This window comes from Mustelus asterias, chromosome 8 (genome assembly GCF_964213995.1).
Source record: "Mustelus asterias chromosome 8, sMusAst1.hap1.1, whole genome shotgun sequence".
NCBI lineage: Eukaryota > Metazoa > Chordata > Chondrichthyes > Carcharhiniformes > Triakidae > Mustelus > Mustelus asterias.
Window position 1 is genome coordinate 86565762 of NC_135808.1, and position 17886 is coordinate 86583647.

The following is a 17886-nucleotide window of genomic DNA, read 5'->3' on the forward strand; positions in this document are numbered from 1 at the left end:
CACCAGGCAGGAGTGTCCCCTTCCTGTCAGGGAACACTTCAGCAGTCACGGGCATTCAGTCTCTGATCTCCGGGTAAGCGTTCTCAAAGGCAGCCTATATGACAACACAGAATCGCTGAGCAGAAACTGATAGCCAAGTTCCGCACACGAAGACGACCTCAACCGGGATCTTGGGTTCATATCACACTACATGTAACCCCTACCATTTGGCTGGGCTTGCAAAATCTTACTAACTGTCCTGGCTGGAGACAATTCACACCTCTTTAACCTGTGCTTAACCCTCTCTCCACTCACATTGTCTGCATCTGTAAAGACTTGATTACTTGTTAAGACTCGCATTCCAACCATTATCTTGTAATTGAGTTTGTGTCTATATATGCCCTGTTTGTGAACCAAATCCTGCACTCACTTGATGAAGGGGCAGTGCTCCGAAAGCTCGTGCTACCAAATAAACCTGTTGGACTTTAACCTGGTGTTGTGAGACTACTTACTGTGCCTACCCCAGTCAAATGCCAGCAACTCCACATCAAGAGTGAAGGACACGAGGTACACCTCTGCCAAATGCATCAGCGGAAGCAAAGCCATCTTCCTTCTCAGCTATGTGCCCCTCCACGTGGCAGATAAGATGGACACCAAGATCAACTGGAAGGAGAGGAGACACCTAAAATTGATTCGGAGGCAAATGGTCAGCTGCAGACATCTGCAGCGTGCTGGAACAAGACCTCCGTGGAACTTGTGGGTGTGTTGCCAAAGTGCTTGTCTTGGAGGTGAACCCTGCTTCCCTCATCCCACCTCCACCAAGTTTTATGCTCTCTTCTGCCAGAAGGGAAGCAGGGAAGAATGGTAATGGCCTATACACAGCGAAGGGAGAGGCGACATTTTTAAGAGGTTGTTAAGAGGCAAGGATGTAGGAGGGAACGGCTTGAGGTAAGTTTGAGTGCTGATTGTTCAGTTGGGGATGCGAGGTGCCAGTAGGAAAAGGTTATGAGTGGAGCTGTAGAGCATGTTGATCTGTAGTGTGCTATGCAGGAAAATAATAAGCAAGACATAGTCTGGGGACTGTCACCAGAAAGTGTTATGTCATTTACCTGTCATGCCCCCCTATTGTACTGGATCCTCTCGGTCACGATATCAAAGTTGGAAGAACCATGCTCTTGCTGCTCATATCCTCTGCCAGTTCCATCCATGCCCCGTTACCTGTGGGAGTAGCAGAGAGTGAGAAGGATCGTCAGATGATGCAGCAGGATATAAATCGGTTGGAGACCTGGGCCAAAAGATGGCAGATGGAATATAACTCAGAAAAATATGAGGTGATGCGATTTAGAAGGTCTACTGCAAAAGGAAAGTATACAGTAAATGGTAGAGCCCTTAGAAATATTAGCATACCGAGGGATCTAGGCGTGCAGATCCACAATTTCCTGAAAATGACAACTCAGATGGTCAAGAAGGCGTATTGCATGCTGGCCGTCATCGGTCGGGGCATTGAGTATAGGAATTGGAAAATCATGTTGCCGCTGTATAAGACTTTGGTTAGGCAGCATTTGCAGTATTGTGTACAATCCTGGTCGCTACACTATCGGAAGGATGTTGATGTATTGGAAAGGGTGCAGAAGAGATTTACCAGGATGTTGCCTGGTTTGGAGGATGTGGGCTAAGAAGAAAGGTTGAATGAGCTTGGATTGTTTTCATTGGAGCATGAGGGGGACCTGATAGAGGTTTAGAAGATTATGACAAGTTTTACCCAGGGTCGAAGCATCAATTACTCGGGCATAAGTGGAAGTGAGAGGGGGAAAGTTTGAGAGATGCAAGAGGCAAGTTTTTCTCTCGCAGGGTGGTGAATACCTGGAACGTGCTGCCGGAGGAGGCAGTGGAAGCAGATTCTATAACAACATTCAAGAGGCATCTGGATAGATACATGAATAGGCAGGGAGTAGAGGGATATGGACCAGGTAGAGGCAAGAAAATATTAGAGGAACATCTGTCGGCAGACTTGGTGAGCCAAAGGGCCTGTTCTTGTGCTGTACTGTTGTTTTTGTTCAATTAAATGCCTGACAATGTACAGTCAGTGTCTAACCACCTTCCCCGACCATCAACATTCTGGGGGTCAACATTGACCAGAGACTTGAGAGGAGGCGGTGGCATGGTAATATTATCACTGGGCTAGTAATGCTATGGGGACCTGGGTTCAAACCCCATCACAGCAGATAATGAAATTTAAATCCAATAAAAACTGGAATTAAAAGCCTAATGACCAGGAAACATGGTTGATTGTTGTAATCCATCTGGTTCACGAATGCCCGTACCTGGTCCGGCCTCCATGTGACATCCACAATTTTGTGGTTGACTCTTCAATACCCTCTGAAATGGCTGAGCAAGCCACTCAGATAAAGGGCAATAAATGCTGGGCTTGCCAGTGACATTGACATCCCATGAATGAATAAAATATGTGTATACTGTGCTTACAAGAGCAAAGTTAAAGTTTGTTTATTGCAAGTAGGCTTATATTCGCACTGCAATGAAGTTACTGTGAAAATCCCCTAGTCTCCACATTCCGGCACCTGTTCAGGTACACTGAGGGAGAATTTTAGCTAAATTCACCTAACCTGCACATCTTTGGACTGTTGGAGGAAACCAGAGCACCCGGAGGAAACCCACGCAGACACATGGAGAACGTGCTAACTCCACACGGACAGTGACCCAAGCTGGGACTCGAACCCGGGTCCCTGGTGCTGTGAGGCAGCAGTGCTAACCACTGCCACCATGCTGCCCCGAGCAGGTCAGAGACTGAGTTTTATTTGTTCACGGCAAATGTGTCACTGGCAAGGCCAGCATTTATTTCTCATCCCTATTTTCCCCAAACATAGTGGCTTGCAAAACCATTTCAGAGGACAGTAGAACATTGGCCATGTTACTATAGTTCTGGAATCACAAGGGGCCTGAACCTTTGCAGCGTGGAAATCAGTTGGATTGCCATGTCACTCCATTCCTAGTAACAACATATCTGGGAATCCAGCTGCTCCACTCTCTCCCAGCCTTCTGACACAGCCAGGCAGGAAAAGTAAGGGCAGTGCACTCATGAGACTTTTGTCAAGGGCTGGAGAGTTGGAGGCAAGGAAGCACGCCTGCTTCCTTGCCTCCAACAGCTTCCAGCGGCTGCCTACATCTAAAGTGAATCTTTAGATGTAGGCAGCTGCTGAAGTGTCTGATGAAACCTAGTGGTTGCATTTTGTCAACCTTTTAGAAAATAGTATGACTTTTAAGTGGACATCTTGTGCTTTACTTTTTTTTAGGAAGGTGAAATGCCAATCCAAGATTTATTAAATTTGTACGGCTATGGGAAAAATGTTCCATTCCCAGATGAGGAAGATGATGAGGATGATGAAGATGAGGATGATGAAGCAGAGGAGGATGATGATGGGGATGAAGGAGATAATGAAGAAAATAGTGGAAGTAGCGAAGTTCCAGAGACTGAGGATCTACCTGACTTAAATCTAAATCAGGTTAGTTAAAAATTATCTCTGGTGTTTAGAGCTTGGAATTTTTTTGAAGCACTTGTGGTTCCAATGTTACTGGGGCTTCAGTAAAATGTAATGGTGAGTAAGACGGATAAAAAAATTTCAATGTTCAACCATTTGTGAAAAATGTGCAAGAAATGTCAATCCAGATTTTTGTCCTTCCACGTTTAGGTTGTGTGTGTCAGAATATAACGACTGGTCTCCGATTTCCTTGCTCTGGTCATTACTCAACTTTATCCTTGTTACAAATGCTCCCAGACGTGCTCTTCTGATGGCTATTTCAAATGACCTTACTATTTCAGTCACTATTACAGATACGAGAGATTGTGGTGTACAAGCTGACCGGAGGCAAAAGTCAGTTTAGTCCTACACTCCGCATATAAGCTGATCCTGTTTTCTGCTAAAAATTATATATCTGCATTAGGAGTCGACTTCAATTTTTCATCACAGAAATGCATGTTTTATTCTCCTTATAACTTGGTGTATGGGATCAAGCAGGCAATATGAACCATGTTGCTAGGAATATGCACGGGAATTTAAGACAAACGTGAAGAAGCACCTATGTGACAAATGACTAACAAAAATGGGTCCACAGTTCAACCATTTGGATATGGGCCTCAACAAACTATTCATGAACTATGTTTATGCTGAATCGAATAGGTGGATGGTTTATAAAGAAAATACTTTCAGAATAAATGGAAATGTGTGTGTTGCCCTGCTTTGTAGTTTTGTATTCAAATTTTAGCAGTGCACAAACTCATCATTCAAAAAATACAGAATATCCAATTCGGTGAAATGGAATGCAAGATGATTTGTTAGGAATGATCCTGAAACTGTGTGTGCCAGATCTGATCCAGAATAGCCAAAATGAAGCAATTAATTTGATGAACTTTGCATCAGATGCTGAAAACAATGAATTTGACGGATTTTAAAGTCTTTAGAGACTGGTTAAAGAAAGCTTTGTAGATGTACTTCAGTCAATACAATGGATCACATTGATTTAATTTGAATTACCAGTTTTTTTTTCAAATTTCAAAAATAGCAAGCTCCTAGACCAACACGGGCAGTTCACATTTCCTACTCAATGTGCAAGTTGATCCCTGCTTTAGGAAGAATTTTTTTTGAAGCTTCAGAGGTTGACATGTATGCCACAATCTATAGTCTCTCTGAAACTTTGTTTGCCACTCACAACTCTGTAGCTGCTTGCATTCTGGAAGTTGGGAATGAGGGGGAAGCTATTCCCTAACAGGTTCAATGATGTGCTCTTGAACTTGCAACCTTATTTATCTCTGTGCCAAATTGTTATTTGTGCATAATTGTTGTCATCAATCATAAAGCATGGCCACTTAATTTATCTGTCAATCTGCTGCTTTAAACCTCTTGCATTTCTAATATCTAGTGCAAAACAAAAAGAAAATCTGATCAATTTATTTATCTGAGATTGGCATGTCTGTCTCATCTGGTGCCTCTTTCCCTTACCGTCTCTTTCTAGCCACACACCCTCTATACCTTCCACTCCATTCTTTTCATCTTTAAGACCCAGTTTCTCCTCCCGTGATCCCATCACCTTACAGGGAAATATTTGTGGAATGAAGGCATTGTTCAGGAATTAAATCTTTAATTATTCACCCCAACACCACCACCCCTCAGCCAATCCTTCATTTCATCCTTTCATATCTCAGGCCCTTGAATCTGCTGTATAACCTGCCTAAGTTTATTCAAACCCCTTGAATTTGGTGCCCTTCTTGGTCAGCCACCAACTATGCTCCAAGTATGGTATCTGGTCTGTTTCAACCTCTCAAGATCTGAAGACTTAATAGTAAAGAGAGCCCTCACCCTGTTTGAAAGGGAGAAGAGTGAATCTAAGACTAATATTTTAAATAAGGGCAACTGCATGGGCATGAAAACTGAGCTAGCTGAAGTGAAGTGGGACACTAGGCTAGAGGATAAATTGATAAAATATTTAAACTTATATTGCAAAATACTCTTCCTACTGTAAAGAATTCTAAGGGGAAGACCCACTATCTGTAATTAACTAAAGAGGTTAATGAAAGCATCAAACTTGCGGAAAAAGCATGCAACTGCAAAGATGAGTGGCAGGTCAAATGATTGGTCAGAATATAAAGAACAGCAGAGAATAACAGATTAATCAGGAGAAATAAATTTGAGAATGAGAGAGCTGGATAGAAATGTGAAAATGGATAGAATTTCTACAGGTATTTAAAAAGGAAAAGAGTAAGTAAATTGAATCTCTCTCGAGGATCAATGGGGAATTAATAGTGGATAATAATGAGATGAACAAGTATTTTGTTTCCGTCTTCACTATAGAAGATACAAAATAAATCAAGTGGAAGGAAGAGAAGAATTTAGTGAAGTTACAATCACTAGGAAAGCAGTACTGAGCAAACTGACAGAGCTCCAGGTTGACAAATCTCTGGTTGTGCTGGTTTACCTTAAGATCTTTAGAGTTGGTGAAATAAATAGTAGATGCGTTGGTATTAATTTTCCAAAATTCACTAGATTTTGGAAAGTTTGTGTCAAACTGGAAGGTAGGAAATATAACCCCTCTTTTTCAAGAAGGGAGGGAGTCAGAAAGCAGGAAGCTATAGGCCAGTTAACTTGATGTCTGTTGTGAGGAAAGTGTTAGAATTGATTACTAAGATGGCTGGGCATTTAGAGAGAGAAACTCAAGGTAATTGAAAAGACCGCATGGTTTTGTAGTAGGGAAATCATATTTAACCAATTGGCAAGAGATGACAAGTGGAGTCCTGCAGTGGTATGTGTCGGGGCTTCAACTTTTTACAATTTATGTCAATGACTTAGATGAGGGGAGTGAAGGCAGTGTAGTTAAATTTGCAGATGACACAAAGATAGGAAAGTAGATTATGAGGAGGACATCAGGAGGTTGCAGATGGATGTTGAGTCGGTAGAAATCTGGCAGATGGATTATAATGTGGGAAAATGTGAAGTTGTACACTTGGGAAGAATTAAAAAGCAGAATATCACTTTAATGGAAAACAACTGCAGAGTGCCAAGGTGCATAGGGATGTAGAAGTTGTAGTGTATGAGCATAAAAAGTTAATATGCAGGCATGTTAGAATTGAACATAAAGTAAGGATATTGTGCTTCATTTATATAGGGCTTTGATCTCGAATACTGTGTGCAGTTTGTCTACTTTCTTAAGGAAGGATATAGATGTATTGGAGATGTTTCAAAGGAGCTTTACTTGATTGATACGATTAAGAACCTAGCTGACAACTGCTAGGGTATTCCAAATCCCAGAAGGGAAACATGAAATCCCGGTTCCTAACTACTTTTTTTTTTGCATTTTGGTATAATGTGAGGAAAGATATGAAGACCAAGAAAGAATGTTCCAGTCTTATTTTAATAATTAAACAAATTAAATGTTGTTAGCAGTAAACACACAAAGCACCTAAAAGCATACACTTAACGACATTAATGGCTATACACAATACATTTAAGTTGATCCTGTTCAAAATTCCTCTACTTTCAAAACCTCAGGGCTAATCCTCCCCAAACAACATCCCATAGATTTTAAACTATAAGCAAAATCCAGTAGTAGTTACCACACCTGGTATCTATATGAGGAAAGCTTCGACAAATTGGGCTTGTTTCCACTGGAGTTTCAAAGAGTGAGGGGTGACTTGATTGAAGCATATGATTTCCTGAATGGTCTTGAGATTTACATGGAAAGGAAGTTTCCTCTTGGTGGGTCCAGAATAAAGGGGTACTGTTTAAAATTAGGGGGCTTTTAGGACAGATTAGGAGAATTTTTGTTGAGGATTGTGCAACTTTGGAATACTGCCTCAGAAGGTGGGGTCATTGAATATTTTTAAGGTAGAGATAGATTCTTGTTGGGCAAGAGAAGCCAAGGTTTTGGAGCTGCATGAGAAACTGGAATTTGAAACCGATCAGCCATGGTCTTTTTGAATGGTTAAGCAGGCTTATGGGGCTAAATGGCCTATTTCTGCTCCTATTTGGTATGTTCATCATCACATCATTCTCTCATGTCTTCATGGTCCAGTTCTGGGACTGCCCTTGTTTAGGCTCAATCCTGTTTGTGATAGCTCATCAAAGTGAACAGATTTTCTCATACCCTCTGTTTGGTATCTCTGAACTTCCTCAAAAATCCATCCTGGGCTCCTTTATTGCCATTCTTAATGTATATGTTTTCCTTAATTGGCATCAGTGACTGGGTCTGCTATTGTGTCTATATTGATATTCAACTTTGCTTGTTCAGCACCTGCCTTGACAAATGTGCAATCAGACTGCCAAAGCTGCATAACTTATAGCTGGACCAGGATTTTCTCCAAATGCACATGGGGCATAACAAAATTATTCCCAAATGTTGTTTGCCTGTCACTGGCACCATTCCTCCATCTTGGTTGATTGCTCTGGCTGAGCATAGACTCTCCCTTCTGTTCAGCCCACAACTTAGTTTCAATTCAAATCCCATCGATTACACCTAACTTGGTGTCCTGATACTGAAGCTCATTGAAATAGTTGATCTCTGGCAAAGATAAACTCTCCTTTGTATGATGAACTTTGCTTGTTCCTATATAAATATATTTATAAATAAGAAGCTGAGCAGAACATTATGAGCCTGTTTGTAAAGAGTGATGAAAGTATATGGAAATATGTCTGAAGAGAATTAAAAAGTAAAATAGAGTAATTATTTTGTGTTTCTGTAGTTGATAACATGCTGTAGTTCCTCGGAACTGTGTTGCATATCCTTGTATTTCTTCCTCCTCTCTTTTAAAGAACCACAATCTAAGCCTTTCATCCTTTGGAGTAACTATGGTCATTTTCAAGTAGATTTTCAACTTTGATTTATACAGGGTGTTTATAAAATCTTAGTGCAATATCAAACTTTAAAAATTTGGAATTGCACAGGTTGGAAACTTATTTATCCAGTTGTTAATTAAGCTGAATGGTTCAATTTCCTGTTTTATGAGCAGTGAATTTTCTTCTAGTAACTGTTGTGGACTCCAATTCTGCTAGCCATAAGATGCACCTTTTCAAATGTTGTTGCCATTTATAGTCAGGACAGTGTTAACTTTAAATGAATTATGCTTCCATATGCCTTTCAGTTTTTCTATCACATATGCCCAAAGTTATATTGCTCAAGAACTTTATAAACTTTTATTTCCTTTTATCCATAAGACTGAATTGACTGAACTGTGTTTTGGATATCTTTTGGTTTCTATAGCAAGAAATACCAAAAAACTCACATGGACAAGATGATGAAACTCTGTCTTCTAACGATGACCTTACACCATTGATTACCTCACAAGATGTACAAGAGATGATCCGTCCACGCAGATGTAAATACTTAGACATAGGTATACTTCTTTGTGCATGTATGTGACGGTAGCCAACTTCAACACTTACTCCAATTATCCAAGATGTTCTCAACAGCTATTTCAGTCTCCATTATTCCTGGAGTAACAAAGATTTTTTCACAGCTGAGAACCATTCCAATAAACCCTTTGCCTCAAGTGCAAGTTAAGTGATGTTACTCGTTGGTTAAGGAGTGTCATTAATGGGCAGTAGTTGGCCTACCAGTAGCGTGTGAGAATATAATTTTCACTTGTTGCTCAGCGATTGATATCAGCAGGTTTGCAATCATTTGAATTTGGGTTGTAACCACCAGTGCCATAATGTTAGACTGAAAATGAGATTGCTATTTCAGGAAACCAATTGTCTCAAGGGCTTAATTAACCTATTGTTACAAAACACACTTTGGCTACACAATTTTCAATATAAAAGTTGCAATTAAATTTAGTTGAATTTGGCAATCATTGCCATTTTGGAATTCAGTGCCCCTGACTTTTCTTTCACGTTTGAAAACTTGGTAGCATTCAAGTAAGCTATCAGTTTTTAAAATTGATTTGAAATCCTTTATGCATTTGTACCAGAGTTAATAGATAAACTTGAATTGTAAACAAGCTATTGCCTCGTATAACCACAGTGCACCTATGTAGTTCTGTACTTTGTCCTAATGCATCTTTAATAACTACTATATTGCCTTCTGATAAACTGGCATCAATTATTCATAATTAAATGGGATCATCTGTGTATGTCTAAAACCCTCTTGGGATGCCCATCTCTAGTTTTGGATTTCTGTTTGTCATTATTGCCATTTGTTTATATTGTAATGACCCAAATAAAACCATTCTTTTTACTCCTCTTTTCTTCCCCATTAATCCAAGTTGTATTTATTTTAAACTAATTGGTGGTCAGAACAATTTAGAAATTGATTAGTCTCTGGCCGAAAAATCTGGTTTGTGGCAGTATTTGTTTTAAACCAATCAAGTCAAAATTGTAAAGGTTAATATGCCAGGATCCATCTGTGTCCACAAGAAGTGGTGTAATTCTGTCCTGAACAAGGTGCATCAAGATATATCATGGTGCAGTGCTGATGTATGAGCATTTAAAATTGCAAAATCCTGGATGTGCATTTGTAGATTGAAACTGGCACCTGCATAAGTGCAACAAAGTAGGAAGTATGAGTTTGTACCTAGTGTCAAAAAAAGCACGTGTTCAAAAATCAGATCTTGATATATTTCATAACTGATTCTGGGCAAAACATTAACATTCATAGGTAATGAAGGGGAAGAGGAATCTGAAGATGATGAAGATTATGTGCCCTCAGAAGACTGGAAAAAGGTACCGTTGTGTTTCAGTAGTTTATACTCAATATCTATGTGGCCTAAATACACTGCTAAATTGGAAGTATGTTTCTGATGACATAAAAATTTATTCTCCCAATTGTTTTCTTCTCCACTTGTCCTATGCAGCGCGTCATCTGTAACTGATCAATCTAGCCTCCACTAATGCTAAATGCAAGGCTATTAAAATGTGCATGGAACAGCATTGTTTCTGCTTGATGCACCCATTACACTAATAATATTGTTATGCTATGTGATGTATATTGGTCTTCCTACATGGCTGTATTTTATATCTAATCTCAAAAGGTCCAAATTAAATTCTGTCTAGGATAACATTGTAAAATGTAGTGCATTCCATCTGCATGTGACTTCAAACTCATTGATTTTTGGTATCAAAGTACATCTATCTATCGTGTATTAAACTTGGTGTATGAAGCATCTACATCATTGAAAATTTTTAAGTACCTGTTATTCCTGGATGTGATGCTATAGTGGGCATTTTGATTGTTAAAGGGGTCACATTGAACTGTAGTAATCTGGATCATATGCAGTAGCTAGTAACCGAGAGTGTCAGGTTCATATAATTTGTTTATAATTATTTCTGAAAATATTTTCAACTTTTTTATTATTTTAAGTAATTGCAATTTCTGATGTCCAAAATAAGGATTTAAGTATTTTTAAAATAGTGAAAATAAATAACTTTGCAATAAACATATTTAAATTTAATCAATTGAATTCCTTTTGTACCTTTTGATTTGAATGGTTCAGCAACTCTCAAAAGAGACTCAATATTTTTGCTAATGCTCTGATTCTAAGAGCTGAATTTAGATCGTGGAGTCTGAGTGTGCAGCGTGCCTTAATTTCCAGGATGCTTCAGTGTAGTTGGATGAATGAATCATTCTAGCTATTTTTGCCAAAGGGCTTTTCACAATTTGGAGAAAATCAGGAGAGATTTTAAAATCTTATTCAATATTCTTTTTAAAAAGAGAAACTGCGTGCCTGAGAAAACAAGTACTGATGAGACCTTTATCTACTTTCTGGTGTTCTATAGCCTCAAGTAAATTGATTAGATTAGAAGTATATGTGGTGGAGTTTAATCTAGCTCGTCGTGGCTGGAAACATGGTCAGTTTAGTGGTTTTAAGAAAAAGGCTGCAGGCCTTGAAGGTTCAAACAAACAAAGAGCTTTATTGAAAGGATGTTAATATTACAGGCTGCTACGGTAGACTGCCGTTTGCCCGCCCAAATGGCCTGTAATGTCGTTAGTGACATCATGTGCTTGGTCTGCTAGTGAGGAAACACTAGAAATAATATGAATACACAACAGTTGGGTCCACATGAAGGCCTTCAAGCATTACCTGCAGTAGTCACCACTGTTCCTGACAGCAACAAGACAAGCAGGAATTCTGCCTAAGGGAAGGCCTGAGATTGGCTAGTTAATTTATTTCTGACCAAATTGATGCAAGTTCTTCTGCAATCCCTGCTACCAACTTCGAATTCTCATGTGTCAAATCATTGTTGTTCCTACTCAATAACATCTATTTGCCAATAACCTACTTGCTGGCAGCAGAGTACAGGGTTCTGTCATTACTACTTGGCTGCAGATTGCCTCATAGCCTTGGTCAAAACTTGGGCACACAAACTGAGTTTCAGTTGAGAGGTTTCATAACCTGGCCTCAACATGAAGCCAACATTTGATACCAGAGGGAGTCTCAGCAAAATCGATAATACTAGTCAAAGGGGAGAACATCCATTGGTTAAGATCATACCTGACACAAACATGGTTGTGATTGTGAGCGTCACTGCAGCAGTGCTTCATGGGAGCATCCCAGGCCAACTGTCTTGAGTTGTTTCTTCAGTTACCAGTCCTCTATCATCAAGCCAAGATTCAATTTGATGATTCCAGTGCTCTGTTCACATCTCCTGACCATGACACAGTCCAACCAAATCTTCAACTGATCTAGATGATCTCTAGCCTTGGGTTGACAAGTGACGAGCAATATTTTTCAATAACCTAATTAATCTATGTCATCTAATAACTTGCACTGTTCCTGGTCACTTTCACAGTTTTAGCAATTTGCAGTAAGCAAGATTCTTTTTAATGGTCAGTGTTCTCCCTCTTCTCTGCTCTGAGGCAGTGATATATGTTTAGTTTTAATATTGGGAAAATAAAATTGAATGTGTTATCACTCTCACAAATGATATGTAAAGTTAAATGTAAAAATGTTCATAGATGTTACATAAATTGAGTTTAGCATCAGTGATCTATTAAGACTTTCAAAATCTCTGAGCTAATTGCAGGTGCTTTTGTATTGTTCTAGTGTAGTGCTAGTGCCACCGACTTCTGACTCATGGGTCCCCTGCAGCCAGCAACAATATCAAAGTAAACTTGTCAGATTTTCCAAGGCCAGCAGGCGGGAAGACCCATATTTTACTGTATCTTACCGACTGCCAGCCTTGTAAGTGCAATATAACAGTAACTTAAAAGGAATTGCTTAGTATAATAGTTTTCACATACTGATAAAAATGGCTACTGTTGCTTTTCAGGAGATTATGGTGGGTTCCCAATACCAGGCTGAAGTTCCTATAGGCTTTTATAAATATAAAGAAAATGAAAAAGGTAAGCTCTTTAAGATTTTCAAGTCTGTTTCTGCAAAGATGAAATGTGTAAGTCTGCATTGGCTGAGGGAAACTGTTGTCTGTTGGATACTGTGTTCCAGTTATATTATTTACTGACAGCAGAAAGTTTTACATTTAGACTGTACTAATTTTAACACATACAAAACAGATATTAAAATAAGTCTGCGTTTTGTGAAATAGCCTGTGCATAATCTTCTGTGACTTTTCAACTGCTCTTCAGATCTTGTTATTGTCTTGCCAGGTTTCATGGATACCAATTATATTTAAATTCTGTAAGGAAGTATATGCCTGTAATCCCAGCATTTGACTTCTCACACTAAGCATTGATGTGGGAAACAATGCTGTCTATGCCCTGTGTGTTTCACACCATGTAAACTATCATAACGTCTAGAATTGAAATTCATTACACTGGTCGAAGTGGACTGAAATACTTTGAGCAATGTTCTCCCTGATCCGACCGGATTAAATATTTCCCAATAGAACCATAACATTCTGAATTAGCCATTTAGTCCCTAACCTATTCAGATTAACTTCAAAATTTTCAGAATTATTTTCTACAAAATTGTTAACAATGTGTTATTAACACAGTACTGTGACATCTGTTTTGACGAAACTAACGTCTACCATTTATGCCATCAGTATTCTTTAATGCCCATAGTGGCTTTGTAATGATGATCCACACACAGCTCCCAACCTTGCATAGAATTTGTACATATTTCCAAAAATTCAAGTGCACACCTATCCTTAACCAATGACTGCTGCTGAGGCAAGATTCCATAGCTGTCACCAACCCGTGAATATTCTATCCAAACTTGGATAGTGAGTACTGGCAGGCTATTCTACTGTGGAGATATCACAACTGTGGTCAGTTCTGATAACAGTTGATGTTGATACATTCCTCATCAAGTTGACATCTTTAGCAAGAATATAACCAAATTTTACTTGGACACTTGGAAGTTATGTATGACAACCGTAAAAGCTAAAATTGAAAGTTTTCCAGGCTACTAGCTTCATTTGATTTGTGCTAGCACAATTCAAAATTAATCCCACTGCTTGGGCGCGTTCTTTGTTTTAAACCTATGTCCTGGTGTCACGTGACCAAGAAGCCTTTTGGTTTGATCTCTGGTTTGTGGTGTTAGCTGATCTCTGCCAGGATGGTGGTGTGATACCACAATAAACTTTGGTGTCTTGGGGCCAGGAGGGAGTCAGCGTAGGTTCCTGCCCTGATCATTATCCAGTTTCCTGAAAACTGTGTTGAAAGGTTTTGTACATGGCACTGATGTCCTCTTCTATGAAATAGCCTGCTGATGTTCTTTGGGTATGCACGTGAAGTGATGTCACTTGGGTGAACTACCACAGCTCTTCCAGCACCTGAGACATTCTATGCCATAATAAGTTGTCACTTGGGGGAAACAAAAATGTAATGAAATTAACTCTCCCTTGTTTGTTTTTAATCTGCCTAGTGTTTCCTTCAGATATGACAAATCCTTACAGATTATTAAAAAAATCTTTGGTATCTTTTGTAAAAATGCTGCCCTTTTGTTTGAAAAGAAAGACATAAACGCAAGTATGTGACCTAGATAAAGCTGTGCACTAATGGATCTTATAAAAATCTATGTCTAGTATATGAGAATGAAGACCAGTTGTTGTGGAATCCTGATTTTCTGCCTGAGAATAAAGTGGTGGAATTTCTTTGTGATGCTAGTAAGCGCACGGGTGAGGAGAAAGGATTGGATGCAATACCAGAAGGCTCGCACATAAAAGACAATGAACAGGTTTGTCGTGCAAATTAAAATTGGAAGTGTCTGTTTTATCTGTTAGAGGAGCAACTTGCAACTGGAATCAGAATTTTGAGTAGTGTTCTAAATCAATGCTCAAACTACAGTATATCTATTCTTTTTGACTCCATGCAGTCAAGCATGGGAAAATAGGTTTGTTTCAAACAAATGAATGCTATCACATGGAACCATAAGGAGGTTGTGGGCAAACTCTTGCCTTGGGTAAAATCACTATATGCATCCTTGCATAGCATCCCATAAATGGTTATATTTCCTATTTAAAATGTTATTTTTTAGTTGAAAGTGCAATTTTTAAAAAACTTGGTTACTGAAACACTTCCTCTTGCTAATAGACGTACTCCATCAAAATGTGTTTTATTGTTCAAAAATAGTATGATTTGCTTTGATTTAAAATGTGAAACAAATTCAATTCTCAAATGATTGCAGCAGCACAAACAAAAAAAATCATTTATCAATTACTAATATTTCTGGGGGAATCACCATTCAATTTCAAAATGTATTCAATTCCTATGTCAGACAATCTCAAATCATTTTATGTTTCCATAATGGCTACTATATCAACAGCTCTTTGTGTTAGCTATGGCTCAGTTGCTAACACTCTTGTCCCTGAGTTACAAGGTTCCTGATTCAAGCCCCACTCCAGGGCTTGAGCACAAAAGAAATCAAGGCCTACACTCCAGTGCAGAACTGAGAGAGAGCTGCACTTTTGGTGCTGTCTTTCAGATGAGATGTTAAACTGGGGTCCCATCTGTCTGCTTGGGTTGATGTAAAAGATCCCGTGACACTATTTTGAAGAACCGCAGGAAAAATTATTTCCATTGTTCTCACCTATTTTATCCCTCGCATCACAAAAAACAGTTTCTGTTCATTTTCACATTGCGGGAATTTGCTGTATGCAAATTGGCTGCCATGTTTTCTACATTGCAACAATTGTGACTGCACTTCAAAAGTACTTAATTGGCTTTAAAATATTTTGATGTCCAGTGGTCAGGAAAAATATTGTATAAATGCATGCCATTTTTCCTTCACTTCACCGTCCCGGTCCTCTCATAACATCTACTCTTTCTCTAGCCCATGTGTCATGATCCCAAATTAATCATATTGTCTGATGGCTATCCTATCCCTTACGAGGGTAGTTAGCTGAAAACATAACTTTTCTGATGCAAAATTTATCTATCTCTCTCTCTCCCCACCAACCCTGTTGAGACAGTGGCACAGTAGTATTCAGTCAGGAAGAGTTGTTTTGATAACTCTCAATGTTGTCTGCAGAGCGCATGAATTTTCATGGTGTCAGGTCAAACATGGGCAAGTGATCTCCTGATGACTCTCACCAATGCAATTCCTGAGGGTGATAAAATGCCCATCCCAAAGAGTGATTTGATAGCAACATAAATGGTTGAGCTGGCTGAGTCTTGAGGAATATCTGCCAGAGTGGGCCTGCGATGGTGGTGAAGCAACCAACGGGAAGGGGAAAAAAACTATTAGACCTTGTCCTTCCCAATCTCGATTGTGCAAATTCATTTGTCCATGACAGTATGGCTACAAGTCACCACCTTACAGTCCTTGCTGAGGTAAAATAGTGTCTTCTCACTGAGCATAAGCCTTCCATTGGGTTTGGCACCACCACCTTAATAAATGGACTAGATTCAGTACAGATCTAGCAGCTCAAAACTGGGCAGCAGTGAGGCGTGGTAGGCTATCAGCTGCATCTGAACTGTATACTATCACAATCAGTAACCTCATGGCTCAGCATATTCCCCTCTTTGCTATTACCATAAAGCAAAAGGAACAACCCCGGTTTAATGGAGTGCAGGAGGGTATGTGAGGAGCAGCACCTGGCATACCTAAAAATGAGGTGTCAGCTTTATACAACACAGGACTGCTTGCATGCCAAACATCTAAAGCAGCATGCCACACAGAGCTAAGCGATTTCACAAACATCAGGTCAAAGCTCTGAAGTCCTGCACTTCCAATCATGAATGGTGGTGGACAATTAAACAGTGAAGCAGAGGTGGAGGCTTCACAAATAGCCCCACTCTCCATGATAGGGGAGTCCCAACACATCAGTGCAAAAGATGAGGCTGAAGCATTTGTAACCATCTTTAGTGAGGAGTGCTGAGTGAATGATCACCTTTATTCTGAGGTTTCCAGTATCGCAGGTGCCAAGTCTTCAGCTAATTTGATTTATTCCACATGTTATCAAGAAACGGCTAAAGGTACTTGATACTGCAAAGGCTATGGGCCCTGACAACATTCTGATAATTGTACTGGATACAAGCTCCAGAACTAACCACGCTCCTAGCCAAGCTGTTACAGTACAGCTACAACATTGGCATCTACTCGCCAATGTGGAAGGTTGCCCAGGTATGCCCTGTCCAATAAAAGCATCAGGGCAAATCCAACACCTGGCCAATTACTGCTCTATCATAAAATGATGGAAGGTGGCATCACCGATGCTGTCAAGTGACACTTGCACAGTAATAACCTGCTCAGTAACGCTCAGCTTTGAGTTCCACCAGGGCCGCTCCACTCCAGATCTCAATGCAGCCTTGGTCCAAATATGGAGAAAAGAACTAAAAGCAAGTGCGGGGGGGTGAGTCACAGCTGTTGACATCAAGGAGCCCTGGCAAAACTGGATTGATAGGAATCAGGGAAAATTCTCCATGATTGGAATTGTATTGAGGACAAAGGATGACGGTTGAGGTTGTTAGATGTCAATCATCTCAATCCAAGGACATCATGGCAGGAGTTCCTCAGGGTGTGTCCTAGGCTTCACCAATGAAGTCAGAAATAGGAATCTTTGCTGATGACTGCTCCGTGTTCACCTTTCAGAACTTCTCAGATACTAAAGTAGTCAGTCACAAGATTCAGTCTTGTGCTGATAAGCAGCCTGTAACAACCGTGCTGATAAGCAGCCTGTAACAACCATGCTGCACAAGTTCTAGGAACGTCTCTAACGAGAGAATGTAACTCTTCTCTTAAGCGATGGCAATGCCATTGAATGTTAAGTGTAGTTTTCCTGTTGTATGTTGTTATCTCTACGCTAAACAAATCTAATGAAAATGTTATTAGCTGAATTGAAATTATTAAATATACTCAAATGAATACCCATAATAACCATAGATTGTGTCTTTAAAAAAAAATCATGAATCTAATTTGATAAACCAATCATTTCTGGTGAGAATCCTTCAAAATATCATGCAATAAGATCTTACAAAATAACATCTGGTTACTAATCTGGA

General features: G+C 39.5%; 1 protein-coding gene across 6 annotated transcripts in view; it reads left to right on the forward strand.

Annotated features, from left to right (window-relative positions):
- The window catches only part of LOC144497327 (mesoderm induction early response protein 1-like), a 43474-nt gene that overhangs the window by 13972 nt on the left and 11616 nt on the right, over window positions 1-17886 (forward strand). For 5 of the 6 annotated variants that reach the window (XM_078218437.1, XM_078218434.1, XM_078218438.1 and 2 more), the window contains exons 4-8: window positions 3291-3500; window positions 8746-8878; window positions 10141-10205; window positions 12753-12825; window positions 14469-14620. In XM_078218437.1, the coding sequence (XP_078074563.1) occupies window positions 3291-3500; window positions 8746-8878; window positions 10141-10205; window positions 12753-12825; window positions 14469-14620 (633 nt within the window). The remainder of the gene's footprint in view (window positions 1-3290; window positions 3501-8745; window positions 8879-10140; window positions 10206-12752; window positions 12826-14468; window positions 14621-17886) is intronic. The other variant, XM_078218436.1, reaches the window with a different exon arrangement.